The sequence below is a fragment of the Dendropsophus ebraccatus genome, chromosome 9 (genome assembly GCF_027789765.1).
Source record: "Dendropsophus ebraccatus isolate aDenEbr1 chromosome 9, aDenEbr1.pat, whole genome shotgun sequence".
In the NCBI taxonomy this organism is placed as follows: Eukaryota; Metazoa; Chordata; class Amphibia; order Anura; family Hylidae; genus Dendropsophus; species Dendropsophus ebraccatus.
This window is the reverse complement of record NC_091462.1, coordinates 74,115,176-74,142,173: the sequence shown is the minus strand read 5'-3', so window position 1 is coordinate 74,142,173 and position 26,998 is coordinate 74,115,176. Positions and strand designations below refer to the sequence as shown.

At 44.8% G+C, this 26,998-nt stretch overlaps 2 protein-coding genes and 1 long non-coding RNA gene across 3 annotated transcripts; 1 reads left to right on the top strand and 2 right to left on the bottom strand.

The window, feature by feature from the left end:
- Window positions 1-1,492: 1,492 nt before the first annotated feature.
- LOC138802200 (uncharacterized) lies at window positions 1,493-25,602 on the top strand. Its single transcript, XR_011364696.1, has 5 exons — window positions 1,493-1,646; window positions 21,018-21,123; window positions 23,193-23,294; window positions 23,790-23,887; window positions 25,307-25,602. It is a non-coding gene; the product is annotated as an uncharacterized lncRNA (long non-coding RNA).
- On the bottom strand, window positions 1,853-3,056 carry LOC138802197 (hemoglobin subunit alpha-2-like). The gene is made up of 3 exons (XM_069985386.1): window positions 2,917-3,056; window positions 2,582-2,786; window positions 1,853-2,086 (listed from the first exon to the last, which is right to left on the bottom strand). The coding sequence occupies exons 1-3, from the start codon at window positions 3,009-3,011 to the stop codon at window positions 1,958-1,960; spliced, it is 429 nt and encodes a 142-aa protein (XP_069841487.1). The 5' UTR covers window positions 3,012-3,056; the 3' UTR covers window positions 1,853-1,957.
- Window positions 25,170-26,657, bottom strand: LOC138802199 (hemoglobin subunit alpha-3-like). Its single transcript, XM_069985389.1, has 3 exons — window positions 26,498-26,657; window positions 26,048-26,252; window positions 25,170-25,482 (listed from the first exon to the last, which is right to left on the bottom strand). The coding sequence occupies exons 1-3, from the start codon at window positions 26,590-26,592 to the stop codon at window positions 25,354-25,356; spliced, it is 429 nt and encodes a 142-aa protein (XP_069841490.1). The 5' UTR covers window positions 26,593-26,657; the 3' UTR covers window positions 25,170-25,353.
- Between the last annotated feature and the right edge of the window lie 341 nt (window positions 26,658-26,998).

The following is a 26,998-nucleotide window of genomic DNA, read 5'->3' as shown; positions in this document are numbered from 1 at the left end:
TATATACTAGTGGGGGAGCACACAGGGGGTCTATATACAACTGGGGAAGCACACAGGAGGTCTATATACTTCTAAGGGAGCACACGGGGGGGCTATATATAACTGGGGGAACACACAGGGGTCTATATACTACTGAGGGAAGCAAACAAGGGGTATATTCTACCGGGGGCAGGACACAGAGGGTATATACTATTGGGGGCAGCACACAAGGAGTATATAATACTGGCGGTAGCGCACAAGGGGTATATACTACTGGGGGCAACACACAGCGGTCTATTGTTTTGGAACGTGTGTCGAGGGGGGGGCCCAGACATAACTTCGCTTGGGGCCCCAGAAATGCCAAGACCGCCCCTGATGCCCGCCCTGCATATTCCCCTTCATAGATGCCCCCTGTATATTCCCCCTTATAGATGGCTCCCCCTTATAGTTGTCCCTCCCTGTATTTTCCCCCTTATAGATGGCTCCCCCTTATAGATGCCCCCCGTATATTCCCATTATAGATGGCTCGCCCTTATAGATGCCCCCGTATATTCCCCTTATAGATGCCCTTTCCGTAAATTCCCCCTTATAGAGGGCTCCCACTTATAGATGCCCCCCCCGTATATTACCCCTTATAGATGCAGATTCAATGGACTTTTCAATTAAGACACACCCAAAGTCCAATTAGTAATCCCAAACTAAAATAATGTGCAAACACCAGTCATTGCACTAAGGGGAGGCCAGGCTACTAAGTAACGTCCGTTATTTTAGACTCAAAATTACAGACGTCATTTTAAACTAAGCTGAAAAACTTTGTGTGAACATAGCCTTATCCAGGTTTAGAAAATGCACATGGTGTGACCATACTGGAGTAAGAAGGTTCAACAGCTCAGTGTTGGAGGAAAGTGTTTGTCTTGCCCTGGGGCAGATCGGTGGACTGCCGTGCCTCTAATCAGCTATGCTGGGGGCTTCCACCAGACTGAGGGGTGTGTGTACCAAGCATAAACTTGACAGAAAATATATTCACTGTCATTTATAGGAAGAGAACATTATCTCTTATAATACACATCTCAGCTGCTGCAGAAACTCTTTCTGAATAGTATTGGGGAGATTACAGTCTACTGTTTTTGCTATTTAATATCCTCATATCCACATGTCTGCAGTATTTGAGGTGTATATAATGCTGATCTTCAACCACTGGAGCATGGTACTTTATAATTCATAATGTGGCAATTGATACCAGTATATAGTTGGCACAGGTGAGGAATTGCCTGCACCAGTTATCTGTGCAGACCTGTGCAGTTGGCACCAGTTATCTGTGCAGACCTGTTCTGCCAGGATAGATGCTAGGGGGAGATTTACTAAACATGGTGTAAAGTGAAACTGGCTCAGTTGCCCCTAGAACCAATCAGATTCCACCTTTCATTTTCCAAAGAGTCTGTGAGGAATGAAAAGTGGAATCTGATTGGTTGCTAGGGGCAACTGAGCCAGTTTCACTTTACACCATGTTTGATAAATCTCTCCCGTAGTGTTTGGGTAGCACACCACTCATCACTGTATAACCTTCTGGTTTGACATCAAAATGTGATATTTATCAAAATATTTTTTTCCCAGACCTTTATGTGCAGTTCACGTATGTGAATATCAGCTGGATGTGAAGCATTCTGGTATGTATTCATAGACCCTTTTTAGTGTTTGCTGTGTGTTTGATAGGAATTACATTGTTTTATTTCCTTTCATTTGAAAGCAGATAGAGATTAGTTACCACTGTAATAGTAGGACTTCTGAATATGAAATACAATCAATCTTTCATTCTCCATGTTAACCCACACATATAAGCACCATAAAGTTTACCACAAAAACAAGGGACAAGTTATTAAAATGTAATCCACTTTATTTCACATGTTCTTAGTCAGATGTCACAATCAGCCATTGGAAGGTTTATGATGTTACTAAACCTCTGTCATTCTCGACACATTTAACGGTACTTAGATGTCAGAGCGCATCCAATGAGATCCAGGAACTTGTCCAGAGCCCGGTGAGTGAGACAGTCCAACTTGTCAGGGTGGTGGACAGCAATTGTAACCAGGAGGTGGTGAGCCAGAAGCTAGAAAAGAAGAAAACACGTGAATACATGTTTTCAATATCCTATAACTTAACATCATACATTACACAACCAGTCAATAGCATAAGCGTTCTAATACAGTAGCAATTACAGTGTAAGGCCAGGTTCACACTATGTAAGACACCGGCCGTTCTGTGACCCGGCTGAGTCACAGAACAGCCAGTGTCAGTGAAGTTTGTCCCGGCCGATACTGCATTAACGGCCAGGATAAACGTTAATTCTAATATATTGGGATGTGGGCCGCACTCTTCATTGTGTGACCTGTTAGGCTTGTGCGGCCGTTATTCAATGAATAGCGGCCGCACAAAACTAACATGTCAGTTTTCTGGGCGGCCGCTAGGGATCCCGGCCGGAGTGTATACTATGTGTGTACACTCCAGCCGGGATTCCCTGAGATTTTTTTGCAATGTAACTTTTGTATTAATCACGGCCGTTGTTGACGACTTGCATGTTGTGTGAACATAGCCTAATACTTACTGGGAAGTTTCCAGGATCCACTCTCAGGTCATAAGCATGGAGGTCACTCAGCTTGCTCATGGCTGCATCAATGTTGTCCAGGTGATGTACAGCATTAGTCAAAGCATCAACCACTTTCTTGCCATGAGCCTTCATCTGGGGAGAATCCTTGCTTACTTCAAAATCGGGGAAGTAGGTCTTGGTCTGGGGAAAGGAAAGAAACATCCTGAAAAAGAAAAAAGAAAAATACTGAATAGGGTAAATACATAACTGTATTAAAAAAAGCACACGTTTATACATCACAATCCACCCCCACTACATCACAGAGAATAAGACTGAGACCACATGTACTGTACCTGAGCAGAGCTTCTGATCCATATGCTTCGGCATGAGATGCTATACAAGGCCAGATGGTCTGGATGAGTGCTCTGTTGTCAGCGTCAAGAACCATGGTTGCTTGTATGTAGAATTATTAGTGCACACCAATGATACAGCTCCATAAGTTCAGCTTTTTATAGGGTTCTGATGCTGGAGATGGGTGCGATGGTATATGCCTCCTTCTTCATCTATTGGGTTAGCCAGCTAAGTAACTCCTCCTGGACTCACCACAGCCTCCACACCCAACTGCCTTGGACCAACTCCAAGACAAGTCACCCAGCCCAGTGTTCATATTTATCATCTAAAGTCAATAGTTACAATGAAATAAAATATGTATTACATTTATAAACATAAACATTTCTTGTATAAAGAGTTGGACACGAATACTATATACCTTTACATTCTTGCAATTGCATTCTGAAAACACTGTGTATACATGATCCCCTGTTTTTTGTATCACATGTGTTTCTACTTCAGATATGACTAGTTGACTTCTCAATGTTTTGTTTTTTATGTATTTTTATATTATAAGTGGGAAAAGTTGTTTTCTCTCTCTCTCTCTCTCTCTCTCTCTATATATATATATATATATATATATGTATATATGTTGAAAAATACAAAATATATATTTTTAACTATTTGTGGGAAATCCACTTTAATACATACAGTATAACTTTAGTGGATAATGTACACGCATGTGGATGGGTATCATTGGAAAATTATGTACAGTAATTTATAAAGCTATAATAATGAAACTGTGGAGCAAAAAAAAAAAAACATCTGAAAAAGGCTAAAATCAATAACCACCAATAAATAAATAAACTTTGCAAAGTGTATCACGTACATATAAAATCATCCCATAAACAAAAATCATCCACATTTTCTGTTAAATACAGTAAAAGGCATTAATGTAATCATAAAAGGTAAAATAAAAACTGTCTTTAACTATACATTTAGGCAAAGTTAAAGGGGTTTTCCAAACTGATGGGATTTTTCACAAGGCTGGTCCATATACATGGTGTTAACCATCCAGTGAACTTAAAATGGTTTTCTGGCCCTATATGATAGATTATCTATCGTCTGGATAGACCATTACACTGTTATCGGCAGGGAGGTCAGCTACTACACAGTGAACAGGGTCAGATTCAATTGGCTCTATTTAATACATGGGTTATGGCCCCATTCAGTGTGAAGTGTGGGTGCTGAAGAGCTGATCAGCAGAGAATGAACAGCACTGGTGCAGTTTTGTTTCCTGTACAGTAATGCACCCAGCCAGCCCCTTTCACTTGTTTTCATGTGTTCACTCTCAATAGTTGTCAACATGTATAAATGCTCGATTTCCTTACTGCCAAATTTATTTATAAATCTCATATTCACACATTTTTTTTCATTCCACTAAATAAGAGTAAACTCTTCAGAGCAAACTCTAAACATGTAATTTATATAACATTAGTTTGCAACATAAGTTTATATGCTTCTCACATAGGGTTGATCATATTATAAATCATGCTCTGTTGGGGGGGGGGGGACTGGGGTCCCCATAGGGGGTCTAATTGACTGAGTCTCCCTCCTTCTTCTTGTCCTTTGCTGAAGAGAATTCTTTCTTTCCTACAAATTTTTGTTAATTCTTCTTAATTTGCATCGAATTTCACATTGGCCTGTGTTAACATCAAGAGTCTCTTCATAACTTGTATCCTTTATATTGCACAAAAATTCCTTACAGTTTAACAGCAGGTGGTACCACTAGACTTCTTGTACTACATTGTGGACCGTAGACTGTGTGTTCATCTTCTCATCTTTCTAGTGACTTCTTTACATACATGTGTGTAGTTTTAGCCTGGTGTGCACTTCAGTAAGTTCTTGGTGTTATCTGTCTCATGGGACCTGTAGTTCCTTTATTGAATGTAGCAGTGCCAGTCTTCTCATTTATCTGGTGAAGTAATTGCACATAGTATTAGCTGGTTAACGTAGAAACATAGAACATTGTCAGCAGAAAAAGACGACTGGGTCCATCTAGTCTTCCCTTTTAGTATTTTCTTTTTTATTTTACAAAAGATATATGTTTATCCCAGGCATGTTTAAATTCTGTTATTGTATATTTACCTACCACATCTGCTGAAAGTTTGTCCCAAGTATCTACTACTCTTTCAGTAAAGTAATATCTCTCACGTTGCTTCTGATCATTCGCCAACTAACCTCTCACTGTGTCCTCTTGTTCTAGAGTTCAGTTTTACTAAAAACACTTCCCTCCTGAGCCTTATTTAGTCCTTAAAGCAAATGTACAATCAGGTATATTCGCTTTAACATGACCCACGGATAGATCGGCGCCGGTGCAGGGAAGCCGATGCCGCAGTCCATTTTTTGAACCGCGGCCCAGTTTCCATGTACGGCGCCATTCTATCCACGGGTACCGGGCCGGGGCTGAAGCACTGGAGGCGGGCTGGGACGCCCCCCAGTGGGAGGAATCCCCCGCCCCTCTATGACACGGCTTCATTGATTCTAACTGGGCAGGGAACCAAGCCGTGGTTCAAAAAATGGACCGCAGCACCAGCTTCCCTGCGCTGACGCCGATCTATCCGTGGGTCATGTTAAAGCAAATGTACTTGATGGTACTTTTGCTTTAAAGGTTTCCATTATGTCCCTCCTTCCCTTCTTTCCTCCAGACTATACAGATTCAAATCCGTAAATGTTTTATGCCTGACCCCCTCCACCATTTTTGTAGCCCGTCTTTGGACCGTTTTATTTAATCAATATCCTTTTTTAGGTGAGGTCTCCAGAACTGGACACAGTATTCCAGATGTGGTCTCACTAGAGCTCTATACAGCGGGATAACAGTCTCCCTCTCCCTACTGGTTATACCTCTAGCTATAAAGAAGAAATCCCGGCACTCGCTACTGTAATCTTTAGCCGTGAGTTTTTATTGCATGAAACTGCATTGGTGCAGCTTCATGCAATAAACACTCACCGTTAAAGATTACAGTAGCAAGTGCCGGGATTACTTCATTATTGCTACAATTATTACTTCGTGCACCGCACCACAGATGTGACTGTGTCTTTGGAACTATACCTTTAGCTATACAGCCCAGCATAGGATTTGCTTTCCCCACTGCCTGGTGACTCATTTTAAGGTTGTCAGAAATCATTACCCCTAAATCCTTCTCCTCTACCGTCTTTGCCTGTGTCTACTGCACCAACCACTGCGTCTACTGCACCAACCACTGCGTCTACTGCACCAACCACTGCGTCTACTGCACCAACCACTGCGCTTTTGCAAATCCCCTGTCCCCTTCTGTCCCCTCCATCTAGTTAAATACCAGCCCCAAAACAATCTGAATTCCTCACCAAGTACCTGTGTACCTATGTGTGATGGATGAAAACCATCCCTCTTGTACATCTCCATTTTGCACCACCTGCAAGAGCTATGACTAACAAACCCCAAACCTTCCGCCTTACACCACTGCCTTAACCATGCATTTAACTGCAACATGTTGCAGATGCAACATGCCTTGCTGTTCTGACCAGCAAAATCTCTGGAAATGTCATTGAATCCAGGCTAAAAGTTTTTTTTTTTTTTATTTACCAAATCCGCATCTCTTTGGGACGAATCATTTGTTTCTAGATGAACCACCAGATCACTTCACTATCTATACTAACAACCTTTACAATGTTTGCAATACGTCTCCTATCCCTGCTGACAGTAGGACCTGGGAGACATCTCACCTCTTTAAACATATCTTCATCCTGTCCTAAAGCAACACCTCTAACAATTGAGTAACCAACAAGAAGATGCCTTCTCTCCTTACTACCCCTTACTTTTACCCCTGACTTCTCATCCAAAACAACTTTCCCATTGGGAGTCACCTGAACAGCCCTGTCTCTTTTGCAATAATATGCTTTCTACATGTAAAATAGGTTTTTATGGATGTATTTAATTATGTAGTCATACTACCATATAGTGCCCCACATAGTAGCCAATCCCCCATATAGTGCCCCACATAGTAGCCAATGCCCCCATATAGTGCCCCACATAGTAGCCAATCCCCCATATAGTGCCCACATAGTAGCCAATGCCCCCATATATGCCCCACATAGTAGCCAATGCCCCCATATAGTGCCCCACATAGTAGCCAATCTCCCTTATAGTGCCCCACATAGTAGCCAATCCCCCCATATAGTGCCCCACATAGTAGCTAATGCCCCCATATAGTGCCCCACATAGTAGCCAATGCCCCCATAAAGTGCCCCACATATTATCCAATCCCCATATAGTGCCCACATAGTAGCCAATCCCCCCATATAGTAGCCAATCCCCCATATAGCGCCCCACATAGTAGCCAATCCTCCCCTTTGTGTGGCCTGACCAGAAAAACAATAAACCAGTAACTCACCTGTCCTCCGGTCCCAGGAGCTCCTCTCCCAGCAGAGCGCACACTCCCGTCATCCTCCGGGACGGGCAGCGGGGTACAGAGACACTGACTGTACCGGAAGTAATTCATGATAGAGGCTGCAGGACACTTCCGGTACAGTCAGTGTCTGTATACCCCGCTGCCCGCCCCGGAGGATGACGGGAGTGCGCGCTCTGCCGGGAGAGGAGCTCCTGGGACTGGCGGACAGGTGAGTTACTGGTATATTGTTTTTTTCGGTGGGGCCACATATAATGCGGGACACTGGGTGCCGTTCCAGGACCGCGGGACAGCACCCCGAAAACGGGACTGTCCCGCGGAATCAGGGACAGTTGGGAGGTATGGGCCAGACGTGTCCAGATGGTAAAAAATACAAACATATTTTATATGATTTTGAAATTATTCCTTGTATTTGCATAAGTATTGCTTATCTGAGTCTGCTGCATTCATCCATGACCTGCTTAATTATTGAAGCTAAAGTGTAACTATCATTAAAAAAAAATTCTGACATGTCAGAAATTTGCATTGATAGGGGTCTGGATGCTGAGACCCTTGCCGATTGCTAGAATGAAGGGGCAGACGCGCTAAGCAGTGCCTACTCTGCCCCTTCATCTCTGCTGTAACTGCTCATACTAGCATTCTACGTAATTATAATGGGAGCCTATGGAACTTCCAGCAATTCTGTATACTGGAAGTTCCATAGGCTCCCATTATAATACAAATTTATTTTATAGCAGAGAAGAACGGACAGAGCGCACGTTTGGCTATGACATATCAGTAGTTTTTTTTAAATGGTAGTTACACTTTAACCTATGAGCACAGAAGCCAGATTCAGTCATGGTGTTGGCAACCAGTAACCTAAGTTAAGCTATATCGCCATCTACTGTTAGACAGTAGGTAATGCGGCTAGAAATTACATATTTGCTGGATTTGAACACTGACATCTCTATTTCTCATAATTATTTTGTTGTTATACATGTGAACCTGTACCCTTATAGGCATGCCATCTAGTAGCCAGAGTCAAGAGTAATTACAAAGAGCGACTTCTGTTCTAGAGATCTTAAAGGGGTACCTTAGCCAGGACCCCTTTTTCAGCAATGCCCAGAGAGGGGTGGGTAAAAATAATTACATCCACTTTCCTCCTCGACTCCAGCGCTTCCATATGCATTCGGTCGCCTTGGTCTTGAGACAGAACTTCACAAGACATGGTAGGCTCACTCAGCTGAATGGGGTACAGGGGGGGCTTATACTGTGTGGGAGGACATGGGGGCTAATAATGTGCAGGGGCACAGATGAGGCTAATATTGTAAGGGACACATGAAAAGTTATATTGTGCAGAGGCATAGAGGGGCTCTCACTATAGGACAGGGGCACAGAGGGGGGCCAATACTAAGAATAGACCCAATAAAATACTATATGACTATACATGTATATACTATTATAATAACCATATGCTACATACTAATGGATAGCTCTCCCATTATGCTAGTGTTTATATAAATACCTAAGTAATATACTGTATATCTACCTCAGAGCTTCAAATTAGTTATCTTTGACCTGATTTCTTGGCAGGTTCTATTATAGGCCTTCTTTGCTCTTTTATTTACCGGTTTATGGTTGATGCAAACTATTACACAGGCTGGGGAGAGTAGCGTACCTTTTGCATTTCCTCTTCATAGCCCTTGTAGCAGTCATAGAGTGTGCTGGACCAGCGTTTCCCAACCGGGGTGTCGCGGCACACTGGGGCGCCAGGAGAACCCGCCAGGGGTGCCGCGGAATCCCAGTGGGAAATGTGCACTGTCTCTTTAAGCATCCCGAGAAGCTGCGGCCACGCAGCTTCTCGGGATGCACAGATCGCGAGCACATTAAAGCGAGCACAATGCAGGAGCAGGACCTGTCAGCGTCCTCCTCCTGCATTCGCTCCCATAGGCTGCCGGCACTTCATACCAGCAGCTTATGGGACGCCGGGACGTGATCTCTCCGGCAGGCGTGATGATGTGACGTCATCACGCCTGCCGGAGGACCCGTCCCTGCGGCTCGCAAGATGGAGCCCGAAGAGGAGGAGAGCTGCTTCCTGCAGCCATACAGCTCGATTAGGTGAGTAGTATGTTTGTTTTTTTAGGGGCACCTCTGGGGGCATTATTAGTTCATAGGGGGCACCTCTGGGGGCATTATTAGTTCATGAGGGCACCTCTGGGGGCATTATTAGCTCATGGGGGCCACCTCTGAGGGCATTATTAGCTTATGGGGGCACCTCTGGGGGCATTATTAGCTCATGGGGGCACAGCAGGGGATCCTACATACAGGGGGCACAGCAGGGGATCCTACATACAGGGGGCATCCCACATTACTACTCGCTTTACTGCACATAACACCAAACAGCGCAGTTACTTTGGGAGCCTACAGGAGGGAAAAAGGAAATGAAGTTGCTAGAAATGTGCGGAGCCTAAATTGTTTGTCTCGCAGGTTCTGAAGAGATGAAAAGTAGCTGGAAGAAATCATCATGGTGGATGGAGAGGAAAAGGGAAAGTGACTCCTCAGATCAAAGAAGACGTCACCTGTGAGTCACTGTATAATGACCGTTTTCCTATTTTGTAGAACATTATTTAGTAGGGGTGTCCCGAGCTAATTTTTTTTCCCAAGGGGTGCCCCGAGGTGGAAAAGGTTGGGAAGCACTGTGCTGGACAATAATAATAAAGATTTATTTTCTCACCAATAAGAATCATTTACTGAGTAGTGTTCATTTTTTTTATGTTAAAAAAGGAAAGTCATGTGATGTTCCAAATGTATACATATCGGATTGCCATAAAACTCAGCATGCAGATATGTGGTCTGATAACACACTGGGTATTGCCACAAGAGGGCATAAACATATTCATCTCTTTGTGGTCCTGTGATGTACCGCCTCACTGATTGATTGAGCCGGCCTGTTACATATGTTACATGCCCCTGAATTTGGAGGTACTGCACAGCAGGGACTGGAGCCACATAATTTCAGTGACGACATAGCAGTAAGGATTTCTTTTTTTAGTTTTCTTTATTCTATTGACAAGTATATATTGAAAAAGCACCCAGATACTGTAGATATATTAGAGCATGATGCTCCATCTCGCTCTTCCTGTTAGTGGCTTCACATTATCGACAGAAGTTTGTGCTCTAGACTGCTCAGGGTTGCAGAAATCCAGGAACCAGAAAAATTATGACGGTGCAAGTTTTGGAGTGTCTGGAGCTTCTGGATCACTGCCTGCACTCTGCGCAGAGATCCCCCTTTTTTATAGAAATGTGGTGCATATCCTGCCTTGAGGTAGAGTTATACAGTGAAACCTCTTTGTATTGTACAGTAGGGGTGGGTTCACATTGAGGAATTCTCGCTGATAAACTCCGCGAAATTCCGCAGGCTGTACGCTCGCCTTTCCGCCGGCTCCATAGACACCATTCTATGGGCCGGCTGATTCTGCCGATTCTTTCGTCGAAATGCGGAATCCGCTGAGAATTCCTCAATGTGAACCCACCCTAATCTTGTAGGGGAGCAGTATTATTAAAAAATACAAGCAACCCAGAGGGGGATCTCTGGAAGGGTGCACAAGTCTCCTGCTAAATCTGTCTAGCTGCCCTGCCGAATGGAGAATTTTCCAAGTGCTGATCTGTTATAAAAGAATTGGAATTGGAATTGGAATTACGTAAATTGGTAAATGCTCACCCTGTCAGTCAAAGCGGGTAAACCCAGTCAAGTGCTGGGGCTGCGCCACCCCCTTTAACTATAAGCAGGGGCTGTATTTGCCACTAGGCACCCGTGGTCCGGTGCCTAGGGCGGCGTCCTGCGGGGGGGCGGCACCCGCAGGGAACCCTTTGTTTTTTTTCATTTATTTTTTTAAACCCCCTCCGCCACCATAGACACCGGCCCATGGGTGCCTAGTCCGCGCCGGGGGGGGGGGGTCTTTGATTGCCGGGGTCCGGGGATGGGGTGAGCTTCCGGCACACACAGCCTGACAGAGGCCGGAAGCTCACAGCCACAGTACCGCGATGCCCGATCTTCTCTTCTGCTCGCCGATGACGTCACATCACGTGAGCGCCACCGAGCAGGGAAGAAGTCCGGGACCGCGGGGCTGCAGCTGTGAGCTTCCGGCCTCTGTCAGGCTGTGTGTGCCGCAAGCTCACCCCGGCCCCGGACCCTGGCTCTGCGTTGGTGGGGGGGACCATCCTGCCCATCCTGCCTCTGCTCCCCCTGCCCCCCACTGCTCCGTCTCCCCCCGCCTCTCCCCCCTGCATCCTCAGCTGCTCTCCTGCCCCCCCTACTGCTCCTCCTGACCCCCAGCCTCTCCGCCTGACCCCAGCCTCTCCCCCTGACCCCAGCCTCTCCCGCTGCCCCCAGCCTCTCCCCCCTACCCCAGGCTCTCCCCCTGACCCCCAGCATCTCCCCTGCCCCAGCCTTTCCCCCTGACCCCCAACATCTTCCCTGCCCCCAGCCTCTCCCTCTGACCCCCTCCCCCAGCCGTTACTGTAATACCGCAATACTGTGTGATACTGTGTGTGAAGCACTAAAGGAGGCCTTTTACTGTGAGGGGAGGCTTAGGGTACTATTACATGGGCCGCCTACCCGATCATTATAGTAAACGAGCGCTGATCTGCTAGATCGGCACTTGTTTACTGGACCTATAAGACAGCCAGATAATCAGGCAGTAAGGACTGTATGGACATCGTTAGTGATGTCCATGCAGCCATTGCCCAAACACCTGATGCCTTACCACTCCCTGTTCCCGGTCTTCTCTCCTGTGCTTTGCAGCTTCCCTGTCCCAGGGAGCGGGGAGAGTTAAGGTATCAGGTGGTTGGGCAATCGTCAGCTGTCGCCGCGCATCGCTACTACACGAAGCAATGCATGGTCGGCACCCAATGATTTTAGGTCCAAACCTAGACTAATGATCAGCCTATGATTGTTTCATCGACCGATCGTTGTCTCTTTTTTTTTTTTTTAATTCTTTATTTTCAACCAAGCATGGAACAAGGCACAACAGTATCCAGCCACATATGCCAGAGAAGAAAAACATCAACAGCAAATAAACATCATCATGAGTTTGCATGGAGCTACAACTCGGCTCCTTGACACATTTAACCATACAGGAAACTAAGAAAAAATCCCAACCATACGCGGGAGGACACCCCGCCTGTCCAGCTCGAACTTTTCACTTTACCCAACATAAACCACCACATTAACACAAGACGAACACAGGACTACATTATGACAAGAGATACGCGGGGGAACGAGTAAACATAAAAGACCATGTAACAAGAGAAGGAGGGAGGGGGGGAAGGGGGGAGAAGAAAAGATGGGGGCCAGTGTGCACCAGCGGGTGTATGAATACTCAGCATCATCGTACCTCAGGCGCGGGTCCCGTCCGGGAGGCATCAGCAGTACGCAGGAGGTCCCTGTAGGCATCAGTCTCCTGGAAAGTAGTCCAAGGAGCCCATGTGGAGTGGAATTTCTTATTAGAGGAATGTATTTCTGCAGTGAGATCTTCCATCCACATCACGTCATTCACTTTGGTGACCCAGAGCGAAAGAGAGGGGGGGGAGCGCTGTTTCCAACAGAGCGGAATACATGCCCTGGCCGCCATTGCCAGATAACTCAGCAAAGAATGTTTGTATGCCTCTTGAGAGATCTCGCTGTGATGGAGTAAAAACAGGGTCGGGCCCAAATGCATGGACAGGCCGGTCACTTTCCTGATGGTTTTAATTACGGCTGACCAGAAGCCAAGCAATCGTGGGCAGTCCCAAAACACATGCAGGAATGTCCCCTCAGCTTCCTCGCACCTCCAACAGACAGGGTCAACCTGGGGGATAAGGGAGTGTAGTGTGGACGGTACCCTGTACCAGCGCGAGAGGAGTTTGTAGTTAGCTTCCTGAAAGTTGGAGCTGATGGAGGACTTGTGCGTCAAGTAGAAAATTTTTGATCTCTGGGCCTCCGTAAGTCCCAGATCGGCTTCCCATTTAAGGAGGTAGGACGGTGGGGTCTCCTCCGGGGTAGCCTGGAGTAACTGGTATACAATAGAAAGAGTGCGCCTGAGCGGCTCTTGGGTGTTGCAAAGCCGTTCAAAGTCCGTGAGCGCTCGGGTGAATTGGGTTGCTGAGGGCAGAGATGACAAATAATGTTGCAGTTGCATTACCCTCCACTGTCCCAGGGCACACGGTTCCGTCAACGCCAGAAGGGCTTCCGCAGAGAGCCAATCTCTATTCTGTATATAGAATTTGGCTCTATGGTTTCCGGCTGCTATCCAGTCTCGGAATACCTTGTCTGTCAGGCAGGGGGTGAAGTCGGGATTCCCCAAAATGGGGGTCATGCTGGAGTGGTATGAAAGTTTGCCTAATCACCTTGTCTGAACATGTCGCTAATGTAGGGCCAATGGTAGGGTGATATTTGAGATCACTAAGGCGTTCTACCGGCAGCCACGCTATACCATTCAGCGGTAAGCCTGTGTACGATTGTTCTATCGCCACCCACGGTTTTCTACTGCTGTTCCTGCACCAGTCTACAATGTGTGAGAGCTGAGTGGCCAGATAGTACTTTTTAACGTCTGGTAGCCCAATCCCTCCACGTTCCTTTGGACATGTGAGTAGTGATTTCCGGATACGCGCTGGTTTGTCACCCCAAATAAATTTAGTTTGAATGGAGGACATGGAACGGAAAAAGGCTGTCAGGATGCGGATGGGAAGGCACTGGAACAGGAACAAGACTCTGGGTAGGATATTCATTTTATATATGGCGCAGCGCCCAAACCACGTGTGGAGTCCTTTCACCCAGCGGGTGCAGTCAGCTTTGACGGTATTCAATAACGGCAGGTAGTTACTCTGATAAAGGGTACTGAGATCGGGGGCTAGATAAATACCTAGGTATTTAATAGCTTCTGCGGACCACGAAAAACTGAAAGAGGAGCGGAGTCGATTGACCATCTCCGTAGGTAAGGAGATGTTCAAGGCCTCTGATTTAGTTAGGTTTATTTTAAAATTATAAAGTCTGGCATAGGTGGCGAATTAAATTTGGCAATGCAATGAGGGGGTTGGTAATGAAGAACAACAGATCATCAGCATAGGCTGCTATTTTATACTGTGTCTTCTGTATCGTCGTCCCAGTGATGTTCGGGTTTGCCCTGACATGGCACAAGCAACAAAACACAGTAATCACTGAACTCAAGGAGAACAGCGAAAAAAATTCCAATGAAGTACTCAATCAAGAGTCTCCACTGATGCCCCCAAAAATTTAAATATGCAAAACAAGAGTCCGTGGAGCCTCAGTTACGAGTCTCAAAACACGGGATAGCCAGATATCTCTAGCCTGTTGCCAACGGGGTGCCTCCACGATGGGGAGAGCACCACACCACCCTGATAAATAACCCCTTAAGTCCCACTCGGTTGCGAGTATTGGAACATAGACAGGGAAACAACAGGGTGGCCCCTTTTGTCAATGTCTAACTCAAGGTGCGAGTATTGTGATCATGACAAGGGCTTGCAAAGGCAGGCTTCCACCCACAGACAGCCGTTTCGGGGTTTTTGCCCCTCGTCAGTGTGGGGTAGGATTCTTTCTAGTTGGGGCAATGAAAAATCAACCAACAAAACACAGTAATCACTGAACTCAAGGAGAACAGCGAAAAAAATTCCAATGAAGTACTCAATCAAGAGTCTCCACTGATGCCCCCAAAAATTTAAATATGCAAAACAAGAGTCCGTGGAGCCTCAGTTACGAGTCTCAAAACACGGGATAGCCAGATATCTCTAGCCTGTTGCCAACATTGACAAAAGGGGCCACCCTGTTGTTTCCCTGTCTATGTTCCAATACTCGCAACCGAGTGGGACTTAAGGGGTTATTTATCAGGGTGGTGTGGTGCTCTCCCCATCGTGGAGGCACCCCGTTGGCAACAGGCTAGAGATATCTGGCTATCCCGTGTTTTGAGACTCGTAACTGAGGCTCCACGGACTCTTGTTTTGCATATTTAAATTTTTGGGGGCATCAGTGGAGACTCTTGATTGAGTACTTCATTGGAATTTTTTTCGCTGTTCTCCTTGAGTTCAGTGATTACTGTGTTTTGTTGGTTGATTTTTCATTGCCCCAACTAGCCAGAATCCTACCCCACACTGACGAGGGGCAAAACCCCCGAAACGGCTGTCTGTGGGTGGAAGCCTGCCTTTGCAAGCCCTTGTCATGATCGCAATACTCGCACCTTGAGTTAGACATTGACAAAAGGGGCCACCCTGTTGTTTCCCTGTCTATGTTCCAATACTCGCAACCGAGTGGGACTTAAGGGGTTATTTATCAGGGTGGTGTGGTGCTCTCCCCATCGTGGAGGCACCCCGTTGGCAACAGGCTAGAGATATCTGGCTATCCCGTGTTTTGAGACTCGTAACTGAGGCTCCACGGACTCTTGTTTTGCATATTTAAATTTTTGGGGGCATCAGTGGAGACTCTTGATTGAGTACTTCATTGGAATTTTTTTCGCTGTTCTCCTTGAGTTCAGTGATTACTGTGTTTTGTTGGTTGATTTTTCATTGCCCCAACTAGCCAGAATCCTACCCCACACTGACGAGGGGCAAAAACCCCGAAACGGCTGTCTGTGGGTGGAAGCCTGCCTTTGCAAGCCCTTGTCATGATCGCAATACTCGCACCTTGAGTTAGACATTGACAAAAGGGACCACCCTGTTGTTTCCCTGTCTATGTTCCAATACTCGCAACCGAGTGGGACTTAAGGGGTTATTTATCAGGGTGGTGTGGTGCTCTCCCCATCGTGGAGGCACCCCGTTGGCAACAGGCTAGAGATATCTGGCTATCCCGTGTTTTGAGACTCGTAACTGAGGCTCCACCGACTCTTGTTTTGCATACTGACATGGCACAAGAATGGCTCCAAGGTTAAAATAAAAATAAGAGGAGACAGGGGGCACCCCTGGCGAGTGCCGTTCTGAATCGAAAAGTTATCCGAGAGGATGCCATTCGCTTTGACTTGTGCGCTTGGTGAGGCGTATAAGGACATGACCCAAGCCAGGAAAGAGGGACCCAGACCAATAAATTTCAGTGTTTCCACCATGAAGGACCAATTAACCCTATCAAAAGCCTTCTCTGCGTCTGTCGAGAGCAGCATAAGCGGGGAGTTAGACAGATTGGCTTTATGAATCAGGTTAATGGCCTTCACGGTGTTGTCGCGTGCCTCTCTACCAGGCATAAAGCCCGCTTGGTCTGGATGAATGATACGTTCTAGGAGGGCCACCAGTCGTGAGGCTAGTATCTTGGCAAACAGTTTAAGGTCTACATTAAGTAAAGATATTGGTCTATAATTAGAGCAAAGGGCACTATCCCTTCCTGGCTTGGGTATGACCGCTACATGGGCGCGTGTGGAGTCACTCGGCAAGGAGGCCCCCTGTGAGATGGAATTGTAAGCGGCCAGGAAGTGTGGGGACAGGTCTTCTTGGAACGTCTTATAGTATGCCAGGCCAAACCCGTCCGGACCCGGGGATTTACCGGTTTGTGAAATTGGTGCTTCCAGTGCCTCCACATCCTCAGCCGACAGCGCGGGCATACCCGATTGTGCAATGTATCGACGGATTTTGTCACGTTGTCTCTTTTATACGGAGTGATAATTGTCGGAATTGGCCCAATTTGGCTGATTATCGCACTGTGTAATAGGGCCCTTACAGTTTGCCCTTCTGGTCTCATGTCCTGCCTATTATGCGCTGAGGGAGGGGGTCTGAAAGGAAATTTTGCACAGTGTACCATCTACCCTAAGGCCTGAATGCTGGACACTCACAGGTCACTTCCTCAGTTTTTTTTACTTTTTTCTTTCAAACCTACTGGCAGTGGTGAGGGGCACACTTTTGCTAGCACTGTTTTCAAACTGATCCCTTAATGTTCTGTTCATGTGTCTTGGTCATGGTTTGACTTATAAGTGGAAACCACAAGGTAGTTCTGGATCCGTCTCACAATGGACATCACTACTGTCCAAAGAATCACACTGAATGACATTTTAGTCTTATGGTCTTCGCTGACATGTCTGTCACTGTGATAGAACAAATAACACTGCTGCGCTTTCCCATCAAATCTGACAGCATCTGCAATGAAAGCTCCTAACAGAGCGCCAGGTGCAGATGTGTACAGACTCCTAAGGCAGCACACTGTTTATGGGGGCACTTTTGTATGAAAGTGCATGTGGGGCTCTCTCCATATGGCAGTGTTAATGGGGAGAACTCTTTTTAAAAGCAGTTTTATTTAATTTTTTTTCTTATAACTAACGCCAGACATGCATTTGAAAGGAATGGGAAATATAAATGAAGGACTTAAAGGAGAAGCCAGTCAAAAGTATTTTTTAATATGTCATTACTTATGGAAAGTTAGACAAATTCCTATTGTACATTAATCATGGGAAATGCACATATACTGTTATTTCCTTTAATTTAGTAGATCAAGCAGGGTTCAGATTCTTTAAAAAAAAGTGACGTCACGAATCAGTTGTAATTCCTATGGAGTGTCCAGCAGGGGGCGCTCTATATGTAGAAGTCTATGGAACTGTATTGTATATGCAACTGTATGTAATGTATGACAGGGACAAAGGACAGAGAGGGACCAAGCTCACACTGGGAGAAAGGGAGATAGATGGCACCGAGCAGGAAGGGAGAGAGGTGCCCGTACATCTAACTACCTCCCCCCTCCCTCCCTGCTCGGTGTGTGGGACACATACACACAGTACTACTCCTCCCATCATCTGCTGATAGTATAAGCAGATGATGGGGGAGTAGTACCAGACTGATCGTGGACCGATCACACAAGTGCGGCGGCAGCAGCGGCCGCGCAGGGGGGATGTGCCAGTCGGTGGGGGCGGGTGTTGGATGGAGGGATGTATGTGGGGTGGTTATGGTGAAGGGGATCGCTCTGGTACTACTCCCTCATCATTTGCTCATACTAATTAATGTACATTAGGGATGTGTCTAACTTTCCTTATCTAATAACATATTAAAGAATACGTTTTGGCTAGAGTTGTCCTTTAAGGTTTCATTTTTGGCTTTGGCTACAATAAGGCTATGTTCACACTACGTATATGTCCGGCCGCATAATTTTCACCGGCGGAAATATACTTGTCAAACTCCGGCCGGGGATTTACGTAAGTTGCGGCCGGCCACGTACGGTCCGCGAACTTACGCCCGTAATCTACTTACGCTTCCCGAGCGTCGTACGGAGCGATCTGACAGCGGTCTTTTACTTGGAAATCTTCAGCTAGCCCCGGACACCCCACAGAACCTTTTGGATCAGCGAATCAATGTGCTAAAATTAAGAAATCACCACTCCGTACGGGACCGCATGTTACGCTACGGGCGTAAGTTACAGCATTTCGGCCCTCAAACAATGGTCTGGTTCATACGTTCATAAGTTCTTACGTAGTGTTAACTGTGCAGCCGTAGAACGTATACTTTCCATATCCAATATACAAACAATGTACACGGCACTCAGTAGAGAGGGTTGGGTGCGAGCAAGTATGCCGGGGGTCCGCCAGACATAGACGTATATATCTTCAAAAAGGCAGCGGCACTCCAGTAGTTAGTGAAAAATGCGTGAAAAAAGTTTATTCACATCCCAAAACAAGCAAAGAAAGCGGTCTTTTTTCAAGCTCTGCCAACACACGTGCAAATGCAGGGTATATATACACACATCTAATAAGTGATAACAGCTGAATAAATCGTGACGTTAATGTGCAAGAGAAATCAGGTGACTCGGGGGAGGGTACTCCCAATAATGGTGTGCAAATATAAACACGTAAATATACAGTGATTAGGGATGGTCCGAACCGGCCAAGGTTCGGGTTCGTACAAACCCGAACTCTCGGCAATGATTCCCGCTATCTGCCCGCTCCGTGGAGACGGTGGATACAGCGGGAGGACCGCCTGGAAAACTGGGATACAACCATAGCCATAGGCTGTATCCCAGTTTTCAAGGCGGTCCACCAGCTGCACGGAGTGGCCAGACAGCGGGAATCTGATGCCGAGCGTTCGGGTTCATACGAACCCGAACCTCGGCAGGTTTGGACCATCCTTAACAGTGATACATAGTGAAAATAAAATCAGACATATTATCTGTCAAGAATATAAGTTAACTAATATGGATGGCATTGGATCACTCACCCGATGCTAAGGAATGTACACAGCTAAACCATTGGAGCGTGGTTAGGCAAGTGGAACGCAAGCCCGAAAGGAACGCAATGTCGTGCGTGTGTCGTACGGGCTGCGCAAGCGTGAAAACAGCACCAATCGCGCATTGTAAAACAATTCGGAAGCATAGAGATCTAGATGTATAGAGATCTACAATAGGTCTATGGCCATATAACCATGTAGCAACAAATAAAGCACATTGAATTAAATATAAAGAGCAGAGCAAGCTCTCGTAAGTAAAACTAGATCTGCAGGCCAACCCATTAGCACGGACCTGGGACTAGAGGTATCAGCTGTCTCATAATTATCCCATTAAGAGTACTCACCCAGTTACCCACACTGCCGCTGAAAAGCCGCAGCGTGTGAACACTGAGTGAACACCCACAGTGGTCCATGGGAGCCAAAGTACAGAAATGTAGCAAAGTGACTATTCGAAAAACAGCAATAATGCCATGAGTAGGCAACAGAGTCATTCATTTACAAAGAAAAATAAAGATAAGAAATAAAAAAAATAAAATAAAAATGTGAACATAAAGAAAAATATATTGTAGCCATATATTTAGATCTCTTTAAATTATGCATGCACTGATGAAATGATATGTTCTGGACACGATGGATAACTTTTGGTATCAGCCGTATACTGCATCGCAGGGGGTGATTGGTCCTCCAACCACAGAGATAGTTTTAGGGATGGTCTCAACACGAACGCTTGGCATCGGATTCCCCCTGTCTGCCTGCTCCGCGCAGCGGGCGGATACAGCAGGAGGACTACCTGGAAAAATGGGATACAGCCTGATACAAACCCGAACCGAACTCGGTTCGGACCATCCCTAGATAGTTTGAATCTAAGAAAATGAAAGAAACAAAGGTAAGTATAAACATAGGATTTAAGTGCTGGACAGAGTGCAGATAGTGCGGCGGCAGACGCCACGGAGGTAAGGTGACAGACTGTTTCACGCCTCTTTTCCGGCGCTTCTACGGACCGTAGAAGCGCCGGAAAAGAGGCGTGAAACAGTCTGTCACCTTACCTCCGTGGCGTCTGCCGCCGCACTATCTGCACTCTGTCCAGCACTTTTGTCCAGTGTTTTTTAACAAAGATGGATAAATAAAGATAAAGACATTTTTTAACGGTGAGTGCAGTTCATTTTCTTCTTTTTTTGCATTATATTTTACTGCCTAGCTTGCTTCGAACTAGCACCGCCGTGATTACTGCTGCTCCACACTTTGCAATTTCTGGGCTGGGATTAGTAGTGCCACCATGAATTTCTTTTTCACGATATATAAACATAGGATTTAACGAATGTAACATTAGATTTTACACGTGTATTGTTCTCTCCTGGCATACATTAGGAGAGTACAAGCGGCTCAGGAGCAAGGGGGGCAGTCATGTCACCCACCCAAAACCAACCTTTATTTAAGCCATAAGGACATTTAAGCCATGTGGTTTAAGTGTATTTAATCTGTGTATCCACTCTAACTCTTTCCTAACTCTTTTTTTTAAGGTGGCATGGCGATCCCCACCACCAGGTAGAGGAGCTACTTGGTCGAGAACCATAAATTTGAGGTCACTCTCTGCATGATTGCACTCCACAAAGTGTTTAGAGACCGGTAAGTCCATCTTACATTTACGTATTGAATATCTGTGCTGTCCAAGTCTTGTTTTCACCTCGTAAGTTGTCTCTCCCACATACAGTACAACATGGGACAAGGGCAAATGAGCAAGTATATTACCCAGTCTGAGTTGCAAGTGAGATGTTTCCTAATGTCATAGGTCCTACCAGTAACAGGGTGTTTAAATTGGTTGACCTTTACCATGTATCTACAACTGATACAGTTGAGGCATGGGAAGAAGCCCACTTTTCTCGGTCCCAGAAAAGTAGTTCGCATAGGTACAATACTCTTAACCTCAGAATGAACAAGATAATCTTTTAGATTTTTAGACCGTTTGTATGACATCAGTGGTTTCTGTTGGAATTCTTGAATGTCTGGAAAGCTGTTGGAAATGACTGGCCAATGTCTATTCTAGATGCATGAAATCTGGGGAATTATATGTGGTTACAAAGAGAATTCTACTGGGTGCTGTTGGTCTGGAGGACAAAGTCAAAAGGAAGGTTCTGTCAATGGACTCTACAGTGTTACAATGTGATTGAACGAGACCCCTCGGATAACCCCGGTCCAGAAATTTGTTTGTCATCTCATGTAGGGCTGTTTGAAGCATATCAGTGTCACCTATGATCCGTTTGGCACGCAATAGCTGTCTCTTGGGGAGATTCCTCTTCATCATAGGTGGGTGGCTGGATTCGTATCTGAGGAGAGTGTTACGATCTGTTGGTTTAGTGTAAATATTGGTGTGGAGTTTTCTTTCTCTAATGTAAACTGAGGTGTCAAGAAATGTGACCTGTGAACAAGAGTGAGTCATAGAAAATTTGATGTTAGGGTCAACTGAATTGAGATAGTCAAGGAACATCATAAGGGTTTCTTCAGTCCCTGTCCACACCAGGAAGACATTGTCAATGAACCTCCACCAGCCCAGCAACTGCTGGGCATGGTGGGATCCATAGACAATGTCCTCCTCAATGTCTTATACAAACAGATTAGCATAAGATGTGGCCACATTGGACCCCATCGCCGTCCCCATTAGCTGAAGAAAAAAAAAAGTTTTTCAAACGTAAAAAAATTGCACGTTAGGACCAAGTGCAGTAAGTCTAAAATAAATTTTTGACAATCACCGGACATGGATAGTCTACCCAACAGCCTTTGAATCGCACGTAGGCCCCGTTCATGTTGTATAGAGGTGTATAGACTTGTAATGTCAAGTGTCGCTAGTATGACACCTTCGGGGATAGACAAGGGTTCGATTTTGTTTAAAAAAATCAGTAGTGTCTTGTATATACAATTTCATTCGTATAACACTGGGTTGAAGTATGCGGTCCAAAAGTATAGCTGTCTGGCTCATTAATGAGTTTCTTCCAGACACGATGGGCCTGCCAGGTGGAAGTTTTTATGAATTTTTGGCAAAATGTATAGTTTAGGTACTACCGGATGCTTTACCCAAAGAAACTCATACAACTTTTAGTCAATTAGTTTAGAATGTATAGCCGTGTCTAGTATGTCCTTGAGTCTACGTTTGTATGTTGGTGTGGGGTCCCCCGCCAGTGTTTGGTACACAGTAGTAACATTTAGTTGTCGGTTGATCTCCTCAATGTATGCCCTGGTGTCTATAACAACGATAGCACTGCCTTTTATAGTTATACTAGTATTCTCTGCTAGTTCCTTCATGGCCCTTATTTCAGCCCTGGTCATATTGGGATGTCTCAGGAAACCATCAGGGGTGTCAGCACACAGTTTGTTAATATCCTGTTTAACCAAATGAATATAAGATTCTATAGCATGATTGGAGATAGAGGGGACAAAATCACTTTTAACAAATCAAACTGTTTCAATGTTAGTTCTGATCTCTGATTCAACTGCATAGTATTGTAAGCAATGGTATCACTCCACACCCTTAGTTTCAAACGTCTAAAAAAAGAAAATAAATCCAACTCCAAATGGAACCAATTTATGCTAGCTTCAGAACAGTATGACAACCCTATACTCAATACAGATAATTGAATGTCCGTTAGAGAAATTGAAGAAATATTTACCACATTATCAAGTCCATGTATATCTTTTCCAAGGACCATATCTATCGTTTGGAGGCCGTCTTGTTCTGAGTGCGTGTCCGAGACACCTTGGATGAACCTGCTTTTGGGTATCTTCTCCTGTAGCCCCCTCGTCTGGTAGGTTTTTTCTTTCTACCTCCATTGGGGGGCGTTGATCTAAAAAAGCTGTACTTTGTAGTCTGTCCTTACGTTTATTGCTGATCAATGTTTTCATCCAGGAAAAAGGTTCCCTGTAGTATAGTCTCTTTCATCACGGAACCACTTTCTTTTCTTTGTCTCCTCAATATCACTGCAGTACTTCTCAAGATGCTCCTTATGTCTACAGATATAAGCAGTATATTCATTGGTATTTAGATGTAATTGGAGAGAAGTCTCAAGTTGGGTACGTCGATCATGCATCACAAACAAGTCTCAAAAACTCAATATTCAAAAGTAAAATATCCAACCCATAACCATTATAGATCTCTTCAAAACATCTTTTAAATTCATCACAAGTGGTATTCAATGTAGGTTTTAATTGTGAGCGCAATCCCCTGGGGATTCTTTTAAGTCTATAATATTCAGTTAGAGTGGTAATATGCAGTTCTAAACCAACTATTTTTCTTGTTTCAGCCTCATACTCGCGTTTGATGTCAATCAAAGCTGGTGTTCGGAGGAATTCAGGAACGCCCCTCCATCTCTCCAAAATCAGCGGCAGTGTGGGTAACTGGGTGAGCACTCTTAATGGGATAATTGTACATAAAAAGAAAAAAAGGAAACACAGTGGCGCTGCATGTGCAGGCGGATTAACCCTGTGAGATGTGTATGTGTAAATTCACACAAATGCACACTCACCTGGTTAGGTCGTACGTATTAGGCACGACTCTAATGTAGGCTTGTAGGTATATAAGGAGGGCTGCTGCCTTCCACCTTCCGATATCCCTGGATGTGGGATCAGGACTGAAATCCAAATGACCTTGCAACAATGGTGGATTCCTTGGCGCTCAAACCTCCAGGCACAGTCACTCCACTTCAATCAAGAGGCAGAGATTTCCAGATTTCCGGCAAGAATACTGGAAATCTCTGCCTCTTGATTGAAGTGGAGTGACTGTGCCTGGAGGTTTGAGCGCCAAGGAATCCACCATTGTTGCAAGGTCATTTGGATTTTAATGGGATAATTATGAGACAGCTGATACCTCTAGTCCCAGGTCCGTGCTAATGGGTTGGCCTGCAGATCTAGTTTTACTTATGAGAGCTTGCTCTGCTCTTTATATTTAATTCAATGCGCTTTATTTGTTGATACATGGTTATATGGCCATAGACCTATTGTAGATCTCTATACATATGCAAATTCTAGTGGGCGTACCTGTATGCTTCCGGATTGTTTTACAATGCGCGATTGGTGCTGTTTTCACGCATGCGCAGCCCGTACGACACACGCACGACGTTGCGTTCCTTTCGGGCTTGCGTTCCACTTGCCGACCCCGCTTCGATGGATTAGCTGTGTACATTCCTTAGCATTGGGTGAGCGATCCAATGCCATCCATATTAGTTAACTTATATTCTTGACAGATAAAATGTCTCATTTTATTTTCACTATGTATCACTGTATATTTACGTGTATATATTTGCACACCATTATTGGGAGTAACCTCCCCCGAGCCACCTGATTTCTCTTGCACATTGACGTCACGATTTATTCAGCTGTTATCACTTATTAGATGTGTGTATATATACCCTGCATTTGCACGTGTGTTGGCAGAGCTTGAAAAAAGACCACTGCTGCGGTCAGAAACGTCGCTTTCTTTGCTTGTTTTGGGATGTGAATAAACTTTTTTCACCCATTTTTCACTAACTACTGGAGTGCCACTGCCTTTTTGAAGATAGATAGACAAACAGACAGATAGATAGAGATACTAGTTGGCAGATCACTGAAATAAGTTAAGAGACTGAATTATAAATGGATGCACTTTTATTAAGAATGACATCAGATTTATTTTGATGGACCACAGACACAAGTACTAACCAGCCAAATACTGCTGCGAAAACACAAGCTAACAAAATTATATTACAGCTAATTTACAATTTTTTGATTCGATATGGATTTGATGACAAACTTGTGTGCATAGTTTCTTCTGAACTTCCCACAGGATGGTTTACAGGTGCTGATGTAGCCTCCTAGGCCAAGAGCTTTGATTTATCTGTACTTGGAGGTCAGGATGGCAGAGACTTCAGCAAGGAATTTGTCCCAAGCCGCCTGGGAATCAGCAGTGAAGTCATCAGGAAAGTGGACAGCCAGAGTCACCTGGATGGTGTGAGACAGCAGCTACAATGGGAAAGAGAAACCACTGGTTATTTCTCACATGTACCATGCAACCAGACACTGCTGACATATTCTAGCAAATCCTGTTGTATAATGCCCGTGCCTTCAATAAATAAAATTGCAGTGGTGTAACATACTAATGCATTGTTCTTTACATACAGTGTAGTTCTAAAAAAAATTACTGGCAATGTAAGGATATGTTCCTACATAGTATTTTTGCAACCAAAACCAGAAGTGGATTGAAAACACAGAAAGGCTATGTTCACGCGATATATAACAATGGCCATTGTTTCAAAATAACTGCAATTATTTGCCATTAAATGGCGGCCATCCACTTAATTTCAACAGTGTGTCAACATAGCCTTTCTGGGTTTTCAATTCCCTCCTGGTTTTGGTTGCAAAATACTGAGCAAAAATACTGTGTGGGAACATAGCCTAGCATAGTTGAATGTTATTAGGAAAGGACACTACCCTGATACCCATTTATGATGTAACAGCTATTGAAACCTTCCCTGAGTACAAATTATAATAGTCATACAGTTCTATAAAAACATAGCATATCCCTTACTTCAAAGTTTCCGGGGTCAACTCTCAGGTTGTAGGCGTGGAGGTCACTGAGAGTGGACAGGTTAGTAGCAAGGTCATCCAGATGACCGGCCGCACTTCCCAGAGCATTGATGACCTTGCCACCATGGTTGACGAGGTCAGCAGATCCATGAGACAAGTCAAAGTGGGAAAAGTAGGTCTTGGTCTGAGGAAAGCTCAGAAACAGTCTAGGATAAAGAGGGAAAAAACATAGCAATGTTTTATAAAAACAGGTTTTCTACTTTGTGGATTACTATGGATAGACACTATAACATGTATACAATGCTGTATATAGTGAGTACTCTACTATGTATCTATTGTGTCACATATCACCCCAGAGATCCTACTATATATCCTCACAATTACCATCTGTAAAGTTATAGCTATCACCATGTTAACATTTGCCTAATAGGATAAAAGAAATGTGTATTACCTTTCCAAGGTCTCAGCACCCAGAGCGCCGGCCTGGGGAGCGATTTTGGGCCACAGGGACAGGATGTAAGCCCTCTCACTTGCAGTCAGAGTCATTGTGATGTAGTCGAGTTGGTGAGTCCTAAGCTTGGAAACTCAAAAGTCCATGTTGTTTAGCAGTTGTTTCAGCTTTTTAAAGACTCAAGGTACAATTCCCACAAAATGGATTTCAATTCTATTGGCCAAAAACCAATCCCACCCTGTAGAGTTATCTACTCAGCAACACGCGCCATATGAGCTGACATACAGTAAAGCCTTATCTCCTTCTGTTGCATTCTAAGCATATATGTTCTTCTTTAGAGTATTGTAGTGTTCATTGTTCATCAGCAGAAACCTATACACACCACTTTGCTATCAGGATGAGATCAACAGAAAATGCAATTTACAATACAGAAAACAAATATCACAATGTTTACATCGAAATCATTTTACAAACTAGCATTGTACATTTAGAAACATAAAA

Coding starts and splice junctions, on each gene's coding strand:
- LOC138802197 (XM_069985386.1), bottom strand. CDS start 3,011: ATGGTTCTTGACGCTGACAACAGAGCACTCATCCAGACCATCTGGCCT. Junction 2,787..2,916: donor GGATCAGAAGCTCTGCTCAG/GTACAGTACATG, acceptor TTTCTTTTTCAG/GATGTTTCTTTCCTTTCCCC. Junction 2,087..2,581: donor TGGATCCTGGAAACTTCCCA/GTAAGTATTAGG, acceptor CTTCTTTTCTAG/CTTCTGGCTCACCACCTCCT.
- LOC138802199 (XM_069985389.1), bottom strand. CDS start 26,592: ATGACTCTGACTGCAAGTGAGAGGGCTTACATCCTGTCCCTGTGGCCC. Junction 26,253..26,497: donor GGTGCTGAGACCTTGGAAAG/GTAATACACATT, acceptor TCTTTATCCTAG/ACTGTTTCTGAGCTTTCCTC. Junction 25,483..26,047: donor TTGACCCCGGAAACTTTGAA/GTAAGGGATATG, acceptor TTCCCATTGTAG/CTGCTGTCTCACACCATCCA.